This window comes from Camelus dromedarius, chromosome 33 (genome assembly GCF_036321535.1).
Source record: "Camelus dromedarius isolate mCamDro1 chromosome 33, mCamDro1.pat, whole genome shotgun sequence".
NCBI lineage: Eukaryota > Metazoa > Chordata > Mammalia > Artiodactyla > Camelidae > Camelus > Camelus dromedarius.
The window spans coordinates 15,785,393-15,803,377 of NC_087468.1; the positions used below are offsets into that span (position 1 = coordinate 15,785,393).

General features: G+C 45.9%; 1 protein-coding gene across 1 annotated transcript in view; it reads left to right on the top strand.

The window, feature by feature from the left end:
* The first annotated feature begins 5,958 nt into the window (after positions 1 to 5,958).
* The window catches only part of SUCLG1 (succinate-CoA ligase GDP/ADP-forming subunit alpha), a 29,157-nt gene continuing 17,130 nt past the window's right edge, over positions 5,959 to 17,985 (top strand). The window contains exons 1-2 of the mRNA XM_031441372.2: positions 5,959 to 6,137; positions 13,847 to 13,950. Coding sequence (XP_031297232.1) covers positions 6,041 to 6,137; positions 13,847 to 13,950 — 201 coding nt within the window. The 5' untranslated portion in view covers positions 5,959 to 6,040. The remainder of the gene's footprint in view (positions 6,138 to 13,846; positions 13,951 to 17,985) is intronic.

The window sequence follows — 17,985 nt, forward strand, 5'->3', positions numbered from 1 at the left end:
ATATGAGCCAGAAGACTCCACGTGCCTACAAGGCACTGAATAACATTACTGTTTCTCAGGCTGTTGGGATAAGTTAGGTTTCCTCGCTGGTTCCTCTTCCAGCCCGGCCCCTGCCACTTACACCTGCTGCGCTGGGCTTTGAGGCATTCAGATAATATGATCATATTCTGCTTTTTCACAGCACCTTCTATATTGTCCAAATTTGAGCCTCAGAAAAGTTCTGGACCAGAGGAGGGGCAGAAATGCACGTTGCCATTTGACAGATGGGGAAATTGAATGCATAAAGGAATTGTCCCTTTAAAAGTCTTAGTCAGTACCAGGACCAAAACCCCAGGTGTCCTGACTCCCAGACCATATGCACCATGTCTGTCCACGGTGACTGCGTGATAAAGAGAAGTAAAAACCTGGGTGAAGCTCAGTGTCAGACCTGTGGCCTGGCTGTCCTTTGGTGTCCCCAGTTGGAGGTCTCTCGGTATCAGGAAGCCACCTTTGCTCCCCTTGGCAGCTCACCACGAAGGGCTGGTCAGACACATCCTGAATAGGCGATCCGGAATAAATATTTGTTGAGTGAACAAGTGATTGACTGTTTCCAATCATTAAGTTTTTTCTGAACCATTGAGTCCAGGGAACACGGCAGAGCTGGGCAGCACAGGTTTCCTTTGTCTCTTGTCTGCTCAGTGTTTGCTTCTTCCGCTGCCTTTGCCATGAAGGGAAACTCCTCCTTTCTTGCCATGGGAAAGGCAAACAGGCCCGCAAGCCTGGAAGTCAGTGAGTCTGTGCTGGCCACACACAGGCGGGTTAGTTATTAACCAGCAGACAAGATAATTCAGCTACTTCTCAGGCCCAGGGCACCTCCCTCTTCAGACCTGTTCCTGACTTTTCCAGCCCAAAGTGATAAAGTTGATTAAGGCCTTGGCAATCCCAGCGTGCATTTGCCCTCACTCCCTTCCCCCAGCTGGATCCAGATGACAGCAGGTCATGACCCACAGGCAGCTTGAGGTGGAGGAAGTCACAGACTAAGGGATGGTCTGCAGGCTGAGGGTGAATGGAGCTGGGGAGGGGCAGCCCAGGAGTTGATGATGGGGGATGGGGGGACACTTACATGACGTTTTACCTTTTCCTGGAACTTCAGGATTACTTTGGCACATTTAAGGCTGATTGCCTGCTGGGGGCCCCCTCAAGGCATTGAGATCCTTTCATTTTAACATTAAAGCGGAGGTCTGGAATTGTGAAGAGTGTCGACATATGTTTGAGAAAGGTTGAGTAGTGTTAAGATGTGTGCAGGATAAGCTAATATCTCTAACGGGAAATGAGGCAGAAAAAAAGTTTGGATGAAGTCACGGAAGACTTCAGGCATGGTAAGTGCTAGCCGTTAAGATAAAATGTTTTCCACTTTTTCTCTCAAAGCTGATATCATTGTGTAAAGTCACAGTTTTAACCTCTTTTTTATTTATTTAATTTCTTGGGTGGGGGGGTAATTAGGTTTTCTTTTAATGTATTTATTTTAATTTTTTTTTTAACGGAGGTGCTGGGGATTGAACCCAGGACCTCATGCGTGCTAAGCACGTGCTCTACCACTGAGTTCTACCCTCCCCCCTTAACCTCTTTTTCAGAGCTTAGTGTCACACCAGCATTTATCCTATAGTGATTAAAGGCTTTTGAACATGGACACCTATCTGTCCATGAACAAGGAAGTCGGCTTTCATCAAATACTGACTCTGCCAGTGCCTTGACCTTGGACTTCCCAGCCTCCAGGACTGTGAGAAATCTGTTCCTCCTGTTTATAAGCCACCCGGGCTATGGTATTATTTTGTAGCAGTCTGAATGGACTAAGACAGCACCCTACTTCAGCCAAACCCCATGGGGAAAAACATGGCCCCTATCAAGAAAGGCCAAGTGGGTAGCCCAAATTTCCATCCTTGCTTAAGGTATCCCCTTTTCCCCAAAGAAGACCTAGTGGGGAGCTGGCACCTTCATCCCCACTCATCAATAAAGAAGCCCTCTTCCAAGGGTATCCATGGAGGTCAAGTGGGAATCTGGGCTTCTGCTCTCCCCCATCCTTCCTCCTTTCTTCCTGGGTGGTGTCAGAGTTGGCCAAATGGGAAGCAGAACTTTCAGCACCATTCAGTGGTAACAAGGCATCCTCCACCTCCTTGCATGTCCTGTAAATCTATAACTCTTAAAAAAAAAAAAAAGCCAGCTACAAACGATGCTGTCTTCTTTCTCATCCTCTCGTGGTTTTGCTAGGTGGCTGTATAGTCTCATCCTGGGAGGGGGGGTGGGTGGAGGAAGCCAACAAAGGTGTAGAGACCAAGCCAACATGAACAAGCTCATTTCTAAATGTTTCCCAATTGGTAAACAGGGTGAAACACTTTCTCTTTGCAACATTCTGTTTTTCTCAATACCTGCTGGCAGGGCTGGCGTGTGTATAACAGGCATTCGGAGGATAAGCAAGGCTTTAATTATGAACTCCTAAGTACTACTGGCCGAAAGCAAGGAATTGCTAAATGCCAGGGCTACTGGGGGATCAGCTGGGGAGCTTTTTTAAAATATAAATTTCTGAGAGTCACTTGGGAGATTCTTATTGCTTAGCTCCCGCAGAAGCATCACTGAGCCAAGGCCGCGCTGGCTGCTGTTGGTTCCAACTGTTGCTCTGACTCAGAGCTGAGCCTAGGTGTTGAGGGGCGTGGGTGATAATCCTTGATCTGCTTCATTCTAAATATATGACCTAGGGCTTGTCCTTTCTCTCTGCTCTGGCTAGTATATTGGTTTTGAAGACAGAGAGGTTTTGCTTACCCAGTTTTCAGACTGATTAGCAGAATAAAATAAAATGCAAGAGGAACCTGGAATTAAATAAAATGTGCTGCCCTCACTGCCATCTCCCACTTCTGTGACACCGGTGTTTTTAACTGCCTCCTCCTGGAGGGCCAGAATCCCGCTGGCGGGAAACCAAGCCAGGGAGACTTGGAAGGTCTCCCAAGTCCCCTCCGCGGAAGCTGTGCTCAGAACACTACGATGGCCTCCGACCATGAGAACAGATCGATCGCAAGACCTGGAGTGTCCTTCAGAGCCACGTCTGCCCCACCCTCCCCTTTCAGGAACCTCCTAGATCTGTGATCATGCCCCTCTCAGGGCTGCTCACACACAGTGATGACCCACGCGGTGGGTATAGAGGCCTGACCATCTTGCCCGGTTCAGGGCAATTCTGAAGGGCGCTGGCTAAGGCTGCCATTGGGCCGGCACTGCATATGGACCTCTCCCTCTCTGCCCAGTCTTGCTCTATTCCTTTCTTTTCAGCAGGACTTGGTCCCCGGGGTACTCCTGAACAGAGTGGTTACAGTCTCCTTCCCAGGGGACCAAATCTGCAACAGGGCTCAAGTATGGGGAGAGGAAATTATATTTGCAAACCACTTCTTCCAAAGGAGAGGTCAAAGCTCTCGACACTCCTGTGAGGGTGCAAGCAGAGGAAACCTCCCCTTCTGAGGAGCAGTAACCCTTCAAAGAACTGTACCAGGCTTTGAGGAGGGCCCTGTAAGTACATTCCAGAGATCTCTGTCCTCATTCTTTAGGAAAGGCAGCCGGGCTCGCAGTGCCAGTCCCTGCAAGGGGCAGGGAAAGAGCCTGCCTCTGTTCACATCGGCCAATGACGCTGGCCGGTTCTTTCTTAAAATTGTGCCGTGTGATTCTGCCTCTCTTTGAAGCTGTACTTCAGACGAAAATAATCCCCAGCCCTTCTCCCAATTTTCCAAAAGCTGAAGCTCTGAGGTTAAGCGGTTCTGATTTTTGTGTTAGCATCTTTCGTAAACCAGGCCAACGTCACAAGCCGCCTCTTCTCAACATTGTTTTATGAAGGGATTAGTGGTCCCCACAGCGGGGCTCGAGGGCTCAGGCTCGCTCAGCAGCCCCAGAGGCCCTGGTCTCTCCTGGCTACAGGATATTTCTCTTACATCACTAGGGATAAAACAGCTATCTTTCTTTTAAGAAGTTAACCTTTTTTTGGAGAGGGAAGGTAAATAGGTTTGTTTGTTTATTAATGGAGGTACTGGGGATTGAACCCAGGACCTTGTGCATGCTAAGCATGCGCTTTACCACTGAGCTATACCCTCCCCACAGAGAAGTTACCTTTTTAATTGTTTTTCCAGAAAGAAGTTGGCAGAACTGGGCCTAGATGCAGTGTTCTGAATGTCTGTGTCTCCCCCAAAGGCTTAAACCCCAATGCAGTGGTTTTAGGAGGAGGGGCTTTGGGGGGGTAATTAGGTCATGAGGGTGATGCCCGCATGAACGGGATTAGTGCCCTCATAGTGGGGACCCGAGAGGGCTCTTTCTCCCTCTTTCCGCCATGTGAGGAAATAAGGAGAAGACAGCAGTCAGCAACCCAGGAGAGGGCTCTCGCCAGAAACCGACCATGCTGGCACCCTGATCTAGGCCTTGCAGCCCCAGAGCCTGAGAAATAAATACTATTGTTCATCAGGCACCCGGCAGTCCAAGCCACTTTGTGATAGCAGCCCCAGCTGACCACAGACTGCCTAGGAGAATACAGGCAAAGCTTTGGCACATTCAGATGGCAGCAGGAAGACACTTTGTAATAAAAACTGATGCTTTTCCTTCCATGTTTCCTTCTATTGTTTGGCCCTCTCCTTAACAATATTGACACCTCTTCCCCTCACCAACTTCTGTTTGGCATTTTCAGTTCATAACCCCAGGAAAGGAATGCCTACCTCAGAGCCGCTGAGAACGACAGCAGTAACTTCAATTTAGGGCAAAAATGTGAGTTAACATCTCCAAGACCAGAAAAGGATCCTCAGGGAAGAAGAGGGGAAGCCAGGAGAGCTTAAGTGTTGTCCATCCCACTCTCCCAGCTTAGAGGTGGAAGGAGGTCAGTAGTCAAAAGAACCATCAGAAAGGTCTGGGGGACACATGAAACAGGGTTATTAGTCTGCTCAAGCTGCTGTAACAAAATACCACAGACTGAATGGCTTAAGCCATAAATGTTTCTTTTCTCACAATTCTGCAGCCGGGAAGTCTAATACCAGGATGCTGGCCAGTTAGATTCCAGATGAGAGCTCTCCTCCTGGCTTTTTAGCATAAAAGGAGCCTGAATTCTAACCGGGGGTAAGATGTTTCTCCAGGACATTAGTTTGCCATCTTCTCAGTCTGTGGTCTTTCAGAATAAAGTCCCTATTCCTTGCCCTGGCACTGTTTCCCAATTTATTAGCCTGCTGTTGGGGGAGCAGAACGGGTTTGAACTCCGTAACACTTCTAGAGCTCTTACAGAGGAGTGAACAAACAGGGAGCAGGCACTTTGCCCTGTAACTTCCGTCCTCCAGGATCTCTAGGGAAGCAGCACTCATTTACTTAGTGCTGGCCGAAGGCTGCACGATAGCTTGTTTAACCAAAAGATCCATATTCCAAGAAGTCAGGTGCCAGGAAGGTAGCTCTGAGTCCTCCTCGTCACGTCCCTACCCTCACGGGACACTAGCTCGAGTTCAGATTCGCCGCTACCTTCGGAAATCCCCCCTGGTCCTGGTAAGGGTGGGCGGTGAGCAGCATCATCCTCTCCATATGGCAGATGAGGAAGACGAAGGCGCAGCCTGGCCTTGGAAGGAACACGAAAAGTTCTTCTCTGCTCTTTGCACCTCGCCTCACTGTTTCCTCACTTCTTTTTAACACCACCTCCTGGGTCTGATTCCCTCTTCCTCTTTCGCTCCGCTTCCCGCCGGACCCCCGACTGAAACTGACAAGTTGCGGCCATCAAACTACAGTTCCCACAACGCCCCGCGCCGAGGGGCCTCAGTGGGGTTTCCCCTGAGCTGCCGGTGTCATTAATGTTGCATCAAACTCACGTTTCCGGGGAAGAGCCAAGTTAGTGTCCACTTTTCCGCTAATAAGCCTTTTCCCTCTCCCTTCTGCGATACCCAGTGTTGGGTGACGAGGCCTCTGCGGGAGCACATTCATTCCGGCGAACTCTCTGGCCACCCGCTTCCTCCCCGCGCCTCGGCCCCGGCCTGGATCCTCGGGGGCCTGGGAGTGTCATTGGCGGATGACCGCAGCCCTCGCCGCTGCCCCTGCCGCCGCGACCATGGCCTCTGGCAGCAGCGGCCTCGCCGCCGTCCGCCTCCTGTCGCGCTCCTTCCTCCGTGAGTCCGGCCAGGGCTCTTTCCTCCAAACCTCCGCGAGTCCCCGGCCCCGCCGGGCCCACCGCCCTGGTTCAGGCCGCGGCTGGGCCCTCCGGGGCGGGATTTCGGCGGGGGCCCCAAGTCGGGACCCTCTGGGGTGGAGGGAGCTTTTCAGAATTACGGGGCGGGGGCCTGGCTTAGGCTGCTGGCGGGTGGGGTTGTGGAGTGGTTGAGCCAGGATTCGGGTCTAGGAGCCCCGCAGACCGGGGGGCAGGCCCTTGATCCCGCAGTGATGAGTGGTGGCTGGTTGGGGGCGACGCCTAGACTGGCCCTTTGGGGAGTGAGAGATGAGGTGGTCCCGGATGAACTCAGCTGCGAGGGTGAGTGTCTGGGTTGAGAGACAGGGGGAAGATATCAGAAGGAAATTGGAGGGTGAGGCTGAGCCTTGTGCAGGGCGGTCCTACACTTCGAATTGTACTTTCCGTAGACTGTAGGGTCAGTATGCGGAAGGATTCTGCACCTGGAGTCGGCACAGACCTAGAAAACTCCTAGAAGCTGAGGGTTGGCTGGGACCTTGATCAACTTGATTTGCAATGTCTCCACCAGGTGGTGCGAATTTTTCACTTCCTCAGAACTTAATATTCAAGGTTGCTGTTAACTCAGACTGTTGAAAATTCTTGCTATGTTCAAAGTCTCTGTGATTATTAGGTAGTTTGTGTAGGAAAGGACTTTGGAATCAGCCACATCAGGGTTTGAAGTATGGCTAGTTCTGTACAGTCTGCGTACTAACTCTGGGGATGTTTCTAAATCTATTTCTCAATTTTTGTTTCAAATCCCATGAAAATACTACCATATTTTATGAGACACCATCACTTGTAAGATACGCTGTTATTTTGCCTACCACTAATGGTGGAAAATGATTGCTGGTTGAAATTGTGACACACCATTGGTTGTCAGTTGCATACTCTAAGAAATGTTAAAAAAAAAAAGTAAAAAAAATATGGATCCTAGGAATTATGACATACGGGATGATCTGGGTTTACCATGCAGAATAAGTGAAACAATTTATGTAAAGTATTTGGGACGTAATAGGCACTCAACCAAAGTTAGTTTTCTTCTTTCTCCCTTTCTTCCACTTTTCTCCTAATTCTACTGGTGGTGCTGAATACTGGATGTGACTTAATTCGTTTCTTGCAAAGATTACACTCTAAAAGTGTACAAGGATGATAAAAGTGTACTCAGTAGCTACTCTCAGTTGTCAGATCACATGAGGACAAACTTTGGCAGGTAGGAAGAAGTTGGGTTTATTTGGGAAAGTTTGCTGGAGATTTTTGTTATGTGTTTTAAAACATAACTAAGGGTGTTGTAGGCCGAAGGCGAAAAGGAATTAGTTATACCCATGTCTTTCTCTTCTGGGGTCTTGCTCATCTGAGTTTCTGAAAAATCCTTGAATTGGGTAGGTCTGCTGTCTTAGGAGAGTCTGGAGAAGAAAGGAAGTGTCTAGAAAATCAGGATCTTGGATCTCGCCTTAGCAATACTTAACAGTCCTCTTACAGAGCGGGAACTTCTTTATTCCTAGACGCAGGATCCTGGGGCCTTAAGAGGTCATCTAGTTTAGCTTCCTGTTGTTGGCCTTCAGTTGTCTCAGTCATGTGATTAACCTGACACTAAGGCTCTGAGGGGTCAGATCTAAACCAAGGTATCTCCTGTATTAGAAAGGTTACAAACTACAGGGTTAATGTTTAAAAACCTCTGAATCCCCCAAATCTTCTTTTTCCCATGCCATATTTCTAAGCCCATTTCCAATCCCACTAGAAAAACAGCAGCCACAACAATGTCACCTTGCACACTTTTTTTTTTGAAGGTGATCACAGTTTATTTAGGCTGTGAGGTCACAAATAGAACTCGAGTTGCTAGGGAATTTTGTTCCCTTTACTAAGTTTTAATTAATGGTACATTTTGTGCTGAAGGTCATACGTGTTGCAATATTGATTTCAGTTAGGAAAAAAAACCAAACAAAAAACCCTCAGAGACCTGTTGGGGGCAGCCTAGAATGTTTAGAAATTCCTGAGCCCCAAAAACAGTTCTTATGAAAAAGGAGAAAGAACCCAGTTGAAGTGGGGAGAGAAAAGAAAATGAAAAATAAGAAAGATTTCCTCCATGAGAAAGTTCGAGGATTTTATAGGCACCTTTGGAATTGAAATAGTGAAGATTTTCAAGAAGTATAAGGTAGTGCAGGGTCATTTTGAACATAAACCAGTAGTTCCTATCAGTTGGGTCTATGAGGATAAATAGGGAATAAGAACAAGTATTTATTTTTATATAGTTTTTAATTTGAATGGTGGGTCGTTTGGGGTTCGAAAGTGGCCGCTGAGCTGTTCTGCGGTACTTGAAGATTTTACAGAAGGGACCGCAGCAGCCTGTATAATGCATACGATTAGTAAGTACACGTGTGTTAATGTCGGGAGCACGTGCCTGAATAAGTGAGTAACAGGGACAGTCTGAGAGGTGGAGGAGGAGTATTTTCATGAATGGAGTCTCAGGGTACGTGTTCGGAGCACGCTGCTGGTCACACGACGCCATGGTTTGAGTCCCATCTGGGCAGGTGCTTTTTGGCCACAGCTCGCATCCCTCATCCCACAGCCATCTTATAAGTGACGTAGTTACTCTCTGTGGGGAAGAGGACTCCACATGTGGCTGACGGATACAGATTTAGCTCTCAGACGACTTGGGCCCTTTCCTTCATGGCCTTTATTACAGTTTGCACTTTCGTGGTTTTTGCATCTCTTTGTTTAATGTTTAGCTGTCTTCCAGGACCGGAAGCTTCCTGTGGGTAGGGCCTCCGTCCCTCTTCTTCACCCCGAACCCCTAGTGCCTGGCAGATCGCCTGGCACAATAAACATCTCAAGGCAGTTTGGGCTTTTCATTCCATGTCAGCCGCGATAATGATAAAAACAGCTAAGAGTGAAATAGCACTTCTCTACCCCAGTTATTATTCTGCCTGCTCCGTATATTATATTATTAACTCATCTAATTCTCATATTGCCCATGAGGTACATAATATTATTATTATCCCCATTTTTACAGTGAGGCTGCACTTTTAAAAAAGTTGTTGATGTTAAAAATTTACTAGTAAATGTGTGTATACGACACGTTATATGTAGACATGGATCAGTGTATTTACACGTAAGCATATATGAGCTATACATAAGGACATAGATAGAACATTTCTGATTAGACTTATTTGATTTTAATGTATGAATTGTATCTTCTCTCTTTTTAGAAAATGATTTACCTTTGTGCTCACGTAGGATGTGAACCCATTTTGGGGAGCGTACAAGGCACTTTGCTACCCAATTTACAGGCCTCATGCCACCATCACAGCCTCCTCATGGGCAGCTGTCATTCCATTTACAGATGGGAAGACTGAGGCTAAGGGAGATCAAAAGACCTGCTCCAGGTTACCTGGCTGGTGAGCGGCAGAGCGTAAACTCAACCCAGGCCCATCTGGCTCCTGGGACTGTGTTTTCAGCTGCTCCTGGGATGCAATCCCAAGGTTAGGCTGGCCTGTTAGTAAGAGAAGGCAGCTCCACCACATTCCCTGGAGATGCCCCAGGGCCTGGCACCCATGGCCTTCACCACGGGGAAATTCTGCCTGGTGGCCGACCTCAGCCTTCCTTCCTGCTGCCCTCATGTTTAATTAAAAATACTCATTTTCTTCATATCAGTAAAGTCAGATATCTCCTCATGTGTTGCATTACCATTTGTCTGTCCCCAGTTGTGTTGCTCATTTGTGGCCTTTGTCCAGTTTTCTGTCCGGCTTTGGTCCCCTCCTTCCTGTTGGCCCCTCGTGTTGCTCAGATTGCCAAGGTTGTCCTCCTTGCCTGTTACATGTTACCAGACCATCCTCCTGGCCTGTCACTGCCTTTAGCTCTGCCTATGCTGTATTTTGATTTAGGTCCTTTCTTTTCTCCTATAATGAAATCGTCCAATTGTGTTACATTACTGCTTCCTGGATTTCATTTGTTTAAAAAAAAAAGGTTAGCATTGCATTTGTACTGAATTGATACAGGTTTGAGGACTGCTAGTAGCATATAGGGCTGGACTTCAGTACCATCTTTATACGAATTTTTGGGAAACCTATGATCTTTGCAGGTACAAAAATAGATGTAGGTTTTCCCCCCTCTTTCTTGGTAAGTGGGAGTTTGAGATTGACATTTTCCAATTCACACAAAAAGAGTGGAACTTTTGATACTTAGCTCTTCTATCTGTGTTTCTTCTCAGATCCTGTCTCATCCTGAAATTCAGTCAAACTTTTCCTGTGCAGCTACTCTGTAAGGTGCTGTACCACATGCCAGGGTGTACGAGACGTGGTCCTTTCCCTCACGGAGTTTACGGTTAAAAGTTCTGAAAGTATTGAGATGGCACTTAATCTTGCAAGCAATTTAGCCGGAAATAATTTTACATAGAAATAATGCAGTAAAGAGAGTAACAAAATGTTTACTCCCTTGAGTGGTATTTACTATTAGATGTCACATGAAGGTGTTTATAAGTTTCCTTCTTCTTAATCTCAGAGCCCCTACAAACCCTTTATTATATTTGTAAGTCACAGATGTCAAGTGAAAATGTTTTAGTTAAATGTCAACTGACATGAATCGATATAAGTAAAATTCTCAGGAAGTTTCATACGCTGACTTGCTAATTGAAAGGTGAGAAATATTTGCGAGATGATTTGGCCACTAACATAAGCCCTGTGTTCTAGGGTTACTTTCAGAAAATAAATAGCTTGCTCTAGTTATTCGGAGGTTTTGTCAGAGAGGTCAGGTTTGTATTTAAAACCAAACTACGGTTGGGCCTCTTTAAGCAGGAGACACAGTTGAAGGTTTGTACTGTAAACCACTTAGCATTCTTCAGCAGAAGTGGAATAGGCCTTTTTTTTTTTTTAATTATTGACAGTATTTGACTGGTAATTTGGGTGGAGAGGAAATCAAGTAAGGAAAGAAAATGCACAGAGCCAGTCAGATTTAATGTTCACAGCGGCTAGTAGTTTGAACCCTTTACCAGCGCAAATTGGAGGGTGGTGGGATGTGGGAGGGGAGGTGAAGAAGGGCCGAGGTGAGGGTGAGGAGAGGCTGCTTTCATGGGGGAGCCTCCAGCCTGCGATTCTGGGCCTTGGATTATCTAAGGTGGGGAAGAAAGAGGAGAATGACAGAAGTGGCTTAGAATTTGGCGAGTTTTACTTAGAATATAAGCATCTTTTGCGTTATTTCCATCTGAAAGCAAACAAATGGCCAACGAGAAAGAATTTCCTTGGTTCTGTGATGTCAGCAGTGCTAAGATTTGTCATTGATTTGATGCCAGTGTTACCTTAAAAGTAGCCACCAGTTGTCACCTGTGTCGTGGTGGCGCGGAGCGTCGGGAGACTGAGGTCTCCCCACAGCCATGGCGGCTGGGAGAGTGTGCTCGGGGTGAAGGGCCAGAGACGGGGCAGGCTCGTCTTCTGGTGTGGGGTGAGGGTCTGGGATTAAGAAGGCATTTGTGGTGATTATGGACACCAGGGCTTGCTGAGCACCTCAGGATCTCCCTCTGGGTCTCATAAATGCGTGAGTGTTTTAGCCTCCTTCATTCCAGTACCAGGGATACCTCGTCTGGCCACAGTGCAGTCAGGAATTTCACTTCCTTATCTTTGAGCGTGTATTTGGGGTTAGCTCAGAGGTGATGATAGTCTGTTGGTTCTGGCTCACCTGTGTGAGTCCGGGCTCGTACAGCAGGTGGGGAGATGACCTGCGGGCACGCACGCATGGTGGATCCCCCAAGATCCTCTCCACTGGATGTCGTAGAATGGCAGGGTCAGTGCACAGGCTGAGCAATGCCAAGGGGCTAGGAGACTGCCTGGGAGCGGAGCTGCTACTCATCACACTTTGGGAAGCAGTCTGAGCCCCGAGATCTGGCGCCGTGAAGCCTCGAGCTCCGTCGAGTCGATCTGGGAGTTTGGGGTAGGAGCAGGTCATGGCCGTGGTTGTTCCGGTGTTGAGGCCGTGCTTCGCAGATGCAGGCCGACCTGGCTTTGCTCAGGGTGACAGGGCACTCCTGCCCCTGTGGAAGGAGAAGTGAACTGTGTGAGGTCTCCTCTCCTGAGGTGTTGAGTGTAGAAGTACTTGTGGAGAACTGAACTTGACCTTCAAAAGGCAAGTGTTTCCTTTTTATCAAGTATGGGCTCCAGATACCCTGAGCTTGTTTGATCTTGTGAATCAAATCTTGTTCTTTCCTGTCCGGAAACTGCTGATAGACGGACCATTTATTGAATATTCCAGGAATGGGAGGGACTATGGGAGCAAGTTCTGCCCCAGGAACAGCAGCAGGGGAGGAAGGCTCGTCCACCAGTATTGTGGGGGTGGGGCTCCAGCTGGGAGAACTGGGAGTCAGGCCACGGGCTCCTGTTGTGTTCACTGACCCAGGTTTGGGTGCTTAGCTGGGCTCGCTGGGCCAGGACGCGACCCTCCGTGCTCACGCAGGGCCCCTGGCTCCGCATAGCCTACTCTGAGGACTCAGCTGGGGTGTGTGCACACAGGATGCTCCTCTCCTGGCTGGTCAGGGTGAATTCTGGGCCTGTCTCTTCCTTAGAGGTACCAGGAACTCCAAAATTCAAACTTGTTGGGAGCTGAGGTCAGTCAGTGAGTTGAAGATGAATCAAGGGGTGCTCACAGGGCCAGAAGCAGGTCAGTTATGGGACCTGAGGTCTGGATTTAGGAGGGCAGGAGGCGGGGATTCAAGACAAAAAGCACTGAGTGGACCCTGGACAACTTTGTGATGAGATGTTCTTTTCTAGCTTTCATGGGTGGCCTCAGTGGTAGGTGCTGGCACTTCCAAAAGGGCCAGGGGTGGGCCACAGAGGCAGCAGGTTGGGGCTTTAATGGGGGTTTTAAAGGTAGCCCACAATTTTAATTCATCTGTGCTCTACTTTCTATTTATTTTTGAAATATTCGGGAGCTGGCTTTAGGAAAGACTTAGATGTCTCAGTTTTCATTGAGGTCCGTTGCTGAAAATAACTTAGATTTTTTTTACATGTTTCTCCCTCATCTTCTTTTCCTATTTATCTTATCTTCCCTGTTTCTTTTATATGTGAGGTCTTGAGTCTTAAGCAGAAGAGACCCGTAAATAATTTTCGATTATATTTTAGACAAGTTTTATTCCATGACTTCACATTTAATATTAACACTTAATGTTAGTATTATTACTGGGGAGTGAGTTGCAGAGTAGTCCTTCATGGTTCTGACAAAGTTTGCCTCTTAGCTCGTCTTTGTTTATAGGTGTTGGGCTTAAAAATGTTGAGTCAAATGGGGAAAGCGTGTGGCTATTTAGTGAACACTGTGGGTAGGAGTGACACCTAGTTTTTAGTCCCTGGATTGAATTTGATCTCTTTGTCTGAGCCCCAGTTTTCTTTCAGAGAAATGAAAATTATAAACTTAACCTTTTCTTTCTCAATTCAGAAAAAGTTACAAGATTATGATTCTCAGTACAGAGGGGATTCTGGAGGATAGAACAGCATCTTTTTTTGTTCGTTTCTTTATTTCTGTAGTCAGTATGTCTCATTTCAAGAGTGACATTTGAAGTTACCATCATCACAAGATAGTGCTTGCATTAGAGGATTTTTTTTTTGTCACCAGGTTAAATTCATAGTCCAAAAGTTTGGAGAAATTATAACGTGTCGTATTTTCTCTACTTTTCAGTGCAGAAGAATGGGATCCGGCACTGTACCTACACAGCTTCCCGGAAGCATCTCTATGTTGACAAAAATACGAAGGTGATTTGCCAGGGTTTCACTGGTAAGCAGGTATGTACATCAAGATTCTTTTTTAAAGATGTATATTAGAGGTACAAAAATACTGAACTATTTTCTATTTTTAAAATGTCGTTAAAGTTACAATACATAGCAGGAAAGTATGCAGTATGGCAGTGGAGGTGTGTCTTAGGAGGAGGTCAGGTGCGATAGTCAGCCTGTAAGATGAAAACTGTATTCAGTCTTACCTTGAAAATCCCTCCCTAGGAGTCTAGTGTTGTGTTGGGAACCCACATACTCTCTTTCGGCAAGTGTAACACCACTGGCGTTTCTCCAACATTGGAACAAATCATTGTTCCTTTAATTAAGCACTAGGGAAAATGGACGGCTTGTGTTTAGGCCTTGAACAGAAAAAAATATGCAGTTACCACAGATCAGTGCGGGGCAATAAGCCAGAGTGGCCCCGGGACCGCAGTGGGCGGAGGAGGCAGACGCTGACTTCTCCCGTCTTACACTGTCTGTATGCAGATGCCTTTGGGGGACTGGCAGGCAAAAATGCCTCACGCGTTCCATTTATATTTATTCTCTCCCCCTATCGTCTGCCTGCATCATGGAATTTACATAAGTGTAAATGTATCTGTGATGGGATTCCACAATAACATGCAACGTAAGAATCTCCTTTCCCTCCTTCCTACCGTTCTACTCCTCTGTACTTCCTTCTGTTAGCAAGTTGACATGTGTCCTTCCGGGTATTTTTCTTGCTCATACAAACATATGTTTACTTAGGTAATGTGTATGCTACAGAACTATATATATATATACATACACACACATACTATACAGGATATGATATAAATCATACATATATATGTCTATTAAATAGATTCCTAAAAGTAAGATTGGGTGCCAGAATTTCTGTGTATTTAACATTTTAACAGCCACTGCTAAGTTGCCCTCGAATGCATTTATACAGATTTTAGTTTCTATAGTAGATGCACAGATTTTTTAAAAAACAAAGGAATACTGCCAAATCAATTAGAAGATAACCACGAGTCTTAACCCAGAGTATTCCTTCCTTCATAGTTAAAGGAGATATGGCAAGATAAAAGCAATTAATGACTTTTTTTTTAATTTAAAAGTTAATGATTTTTCTGTGATTAGGAGAATTGCCACATCTGTTCTGCAGTATTTTAGTGACCTGGAGCAGGAGTTGGCAAGCTTACTCTGTAAAGGACCAGATGGTAAACATTTTAGGCTTAGTAGGCCAGGCGGTCACCGTAACAGCTACTCCGTAGCGCCGGAACAGCACGAGCAGCCACAGATGAAACGGCAAGGAATGGGTGCAGCTGTTTGCCAGTAATTTCACTTAATTCACAAAACCAGTGGCCGGCGAGATTCCTCAGGCCATACTTAACCAACCCCTGATCTAGAGAATAATACTGAAATATCCAGATTTCTATAACTTCTGTTTTTTAAAGTACTTAGGAATTGCTTTAAAATTACATAGTTCTTTTTTTAAAAAAATGAATTTGATTGGGGAGTTGTTTCATATGAAATGTCCTTCTGCTTTTTGACTTTTTTCTGAAATAACTGGGCACAGAAATGTGAATCGCAGTAGACCTTTCTTCTTTTTCTCCCATTCCTCAACTATCTTAAAAAAGAAGAATCCTCCACCAACAAAGAAATACCCCAAACCTTGAAATCTGGTTCATAGGTAAAATGGGTTTACTTGTTCTGATAGCCGTGCGTTTTATGCACATCACTTTCACATACATATTCTGAAGAACGTTGATGCTCCTCTAGCATTTGAGGTGCATTTTTTTACTCCTCTGCCAGTTAAAATCAGATTCAGTCCCTTTTCTGGTTAGGTATTAATTTTGTTAACATACAATCAGATGTTTGATTACCCCAAGTTCCCCACGTAAGTTTATTCTGTATAATTTTGTTTTTCTTTTAAGTTCATGCCTGTAAGCACTCTTTGGAACTGTCTCTGCTTCCTAAATTAGGTGATGATTTGCCTAAATAATGAAATCCGAGGTTGGTTTCAGTGTCTTTTAGTTATCTGCAATTACGTTGTTTCTCATTCACTTTCTTTCTTTCTTTTTTTTTTAAGTAATTGGGAGCCTTAGTTGTCTCAGATTTGTGAAGTTTCTGTCTACGGAGGTAACAGTAAGGTCTGAAACTTAGAGTTTATCTGTAGGAAATCTGCATTTTCCCTCATGCTTTTTTTTTTTTTTCAGTGCACACATTGTTCCACATGTGAATGAGGAATATGTGTATTTCAGAATGGACCTCAACCATGCAGATTTCCACTGGGTGCTATTGCTTGTACTGGCTTTTATGAGTTGCTTAAAGTATTCCTGTTCTGAACTGTGCACTGAGTGGTGATAACGGGAAAACTAGGAAAAAGCAGCTTATGAACAGGAAGTGTTATCCCTGTTTGACACTACGTTAGGACTGAAAAAGTTGTCCGTTTGACCTGATCTAACAGTGCTGTAGTCTAGGGCAGTGCTTCTCTGTCTAGAGTGGAAGACCAGTTTGGGTATGTCTGTTTTTATTTCCAATTTAATGCAGATTAGTACTTTTTCAAAATACAATAAAAGTCATAGCACTATCATACTGCTATAAAAGTTTGCAAACATTCTCTCTTATTTCTGTTTTTTTAAGTTAGATTTTTTTTTTCTTTCTTGTTGTTTTGTCAATTTTTTTCTTTTTCTTTTTGTATTTATCTCACTGCAGATCTGTAAGAGTCCAAAGACGACACTTTAAATGACACTGCTCCAAAGAGAGAGCACTGGCCTGTGGTTCTTTCCAGAGCTCCATCACTGACTTTAGATAAGTCAGTTAACATGCTTGGGACTAAGTTTCCTTCCATGAAGAAGTTGAATCAGGAAATTTCTGAAGTCCCTCTTAAGGCCCCAAATTTTATGCCTTTAGTAGAACTTGAGTAGTTGAGTCAGCATTCTTAGGTCCCTATAGAATGACCGCATAGATCCATTCAGTTTTCAGCAACTACTTAATTGAGTGCCTACTGTATGGAATGTGTTGATTTAGTTGCCATCCGTCAGTGAGCAAAGAAGATAGAAATCATTGTGTTCATGGAGTGGTGGGGAAGAGAAACAGAGTCAGTGGGTAAATCTCGTGGTACATTAGGAAGTGTAAATGCTATGGAGACACTAAACCAGAGAAGGGAGGCGTGTACGTATGTGTGTGTGTGGAGTCGTGGAGGCAGTGAGGATGGGGAAGGGGGGATTTTATACCAGGTGGTCAGGGGAAGCCTGACCTCTGAGTCAAGTTCTAAAGGAGATGTGGGAGTGAACCGGGTGGGTATATATTCCAGCCAAAGGGGACAGTGAGGCCAGGAGGCAGTGGTGTGTCTGTTGTGTGTGGCAGCCGCAAGGCCAGTGTACCGGAGTGGGATGAGCGATGAGAGAGCAGTAAATGAGGCTGGGCAGTGAGGTGTCCTGATGTGAGGAGGCAGCTTGCATACTGACTCGCAGGCTGGTGCGAGGAGTTTGGCTTTTGCTGTGAATGAGATGAGAAACTGTTGGAGAGTGTGATCAGAGAAGTGACATGTCTCAGGCTCACTCTGGCTTCTGTGTTGAGAATAGGTTGAAAGGGAGCAAGGGCAATATTCTGTCAAGAGGTGTTGGTGACTTAGACCAAGATGGTGGCAGTAGGAGGGGGGAGATGCTGTCAGCTCTGTTTTGAAGGTAGGGCAATAGGATTTACTAATATATCCTAATTTGTGGTATAAGAGAAAGAAGAATCAAGAATGACTCCAGTATTTTTGGTGTGCACGTCTGCTGGGAGTGGAGTTGTCACTAATTGAGACGGGGTGCACTGTGGAGGGGAGCGATCAGGAGCTTGGTTTTGGCACTGAGTTTGGGATGCCTGCTAGTTCTCCAGGTGGAGAAGTCAGGTAGGCAGTTGACAGTGTGAATGTGGAGTTCAAGGCGAAGGTCTCGGCTAGGTATGCTGGAGGTACGTGTGTCTCTGTTTGTATGGGAGAGGTCACCATATGAATGATCCTCATTACCATGAAGGGGATGAGGTCACCAAGGGCATAAATTGAAATGAAAAAGAGAA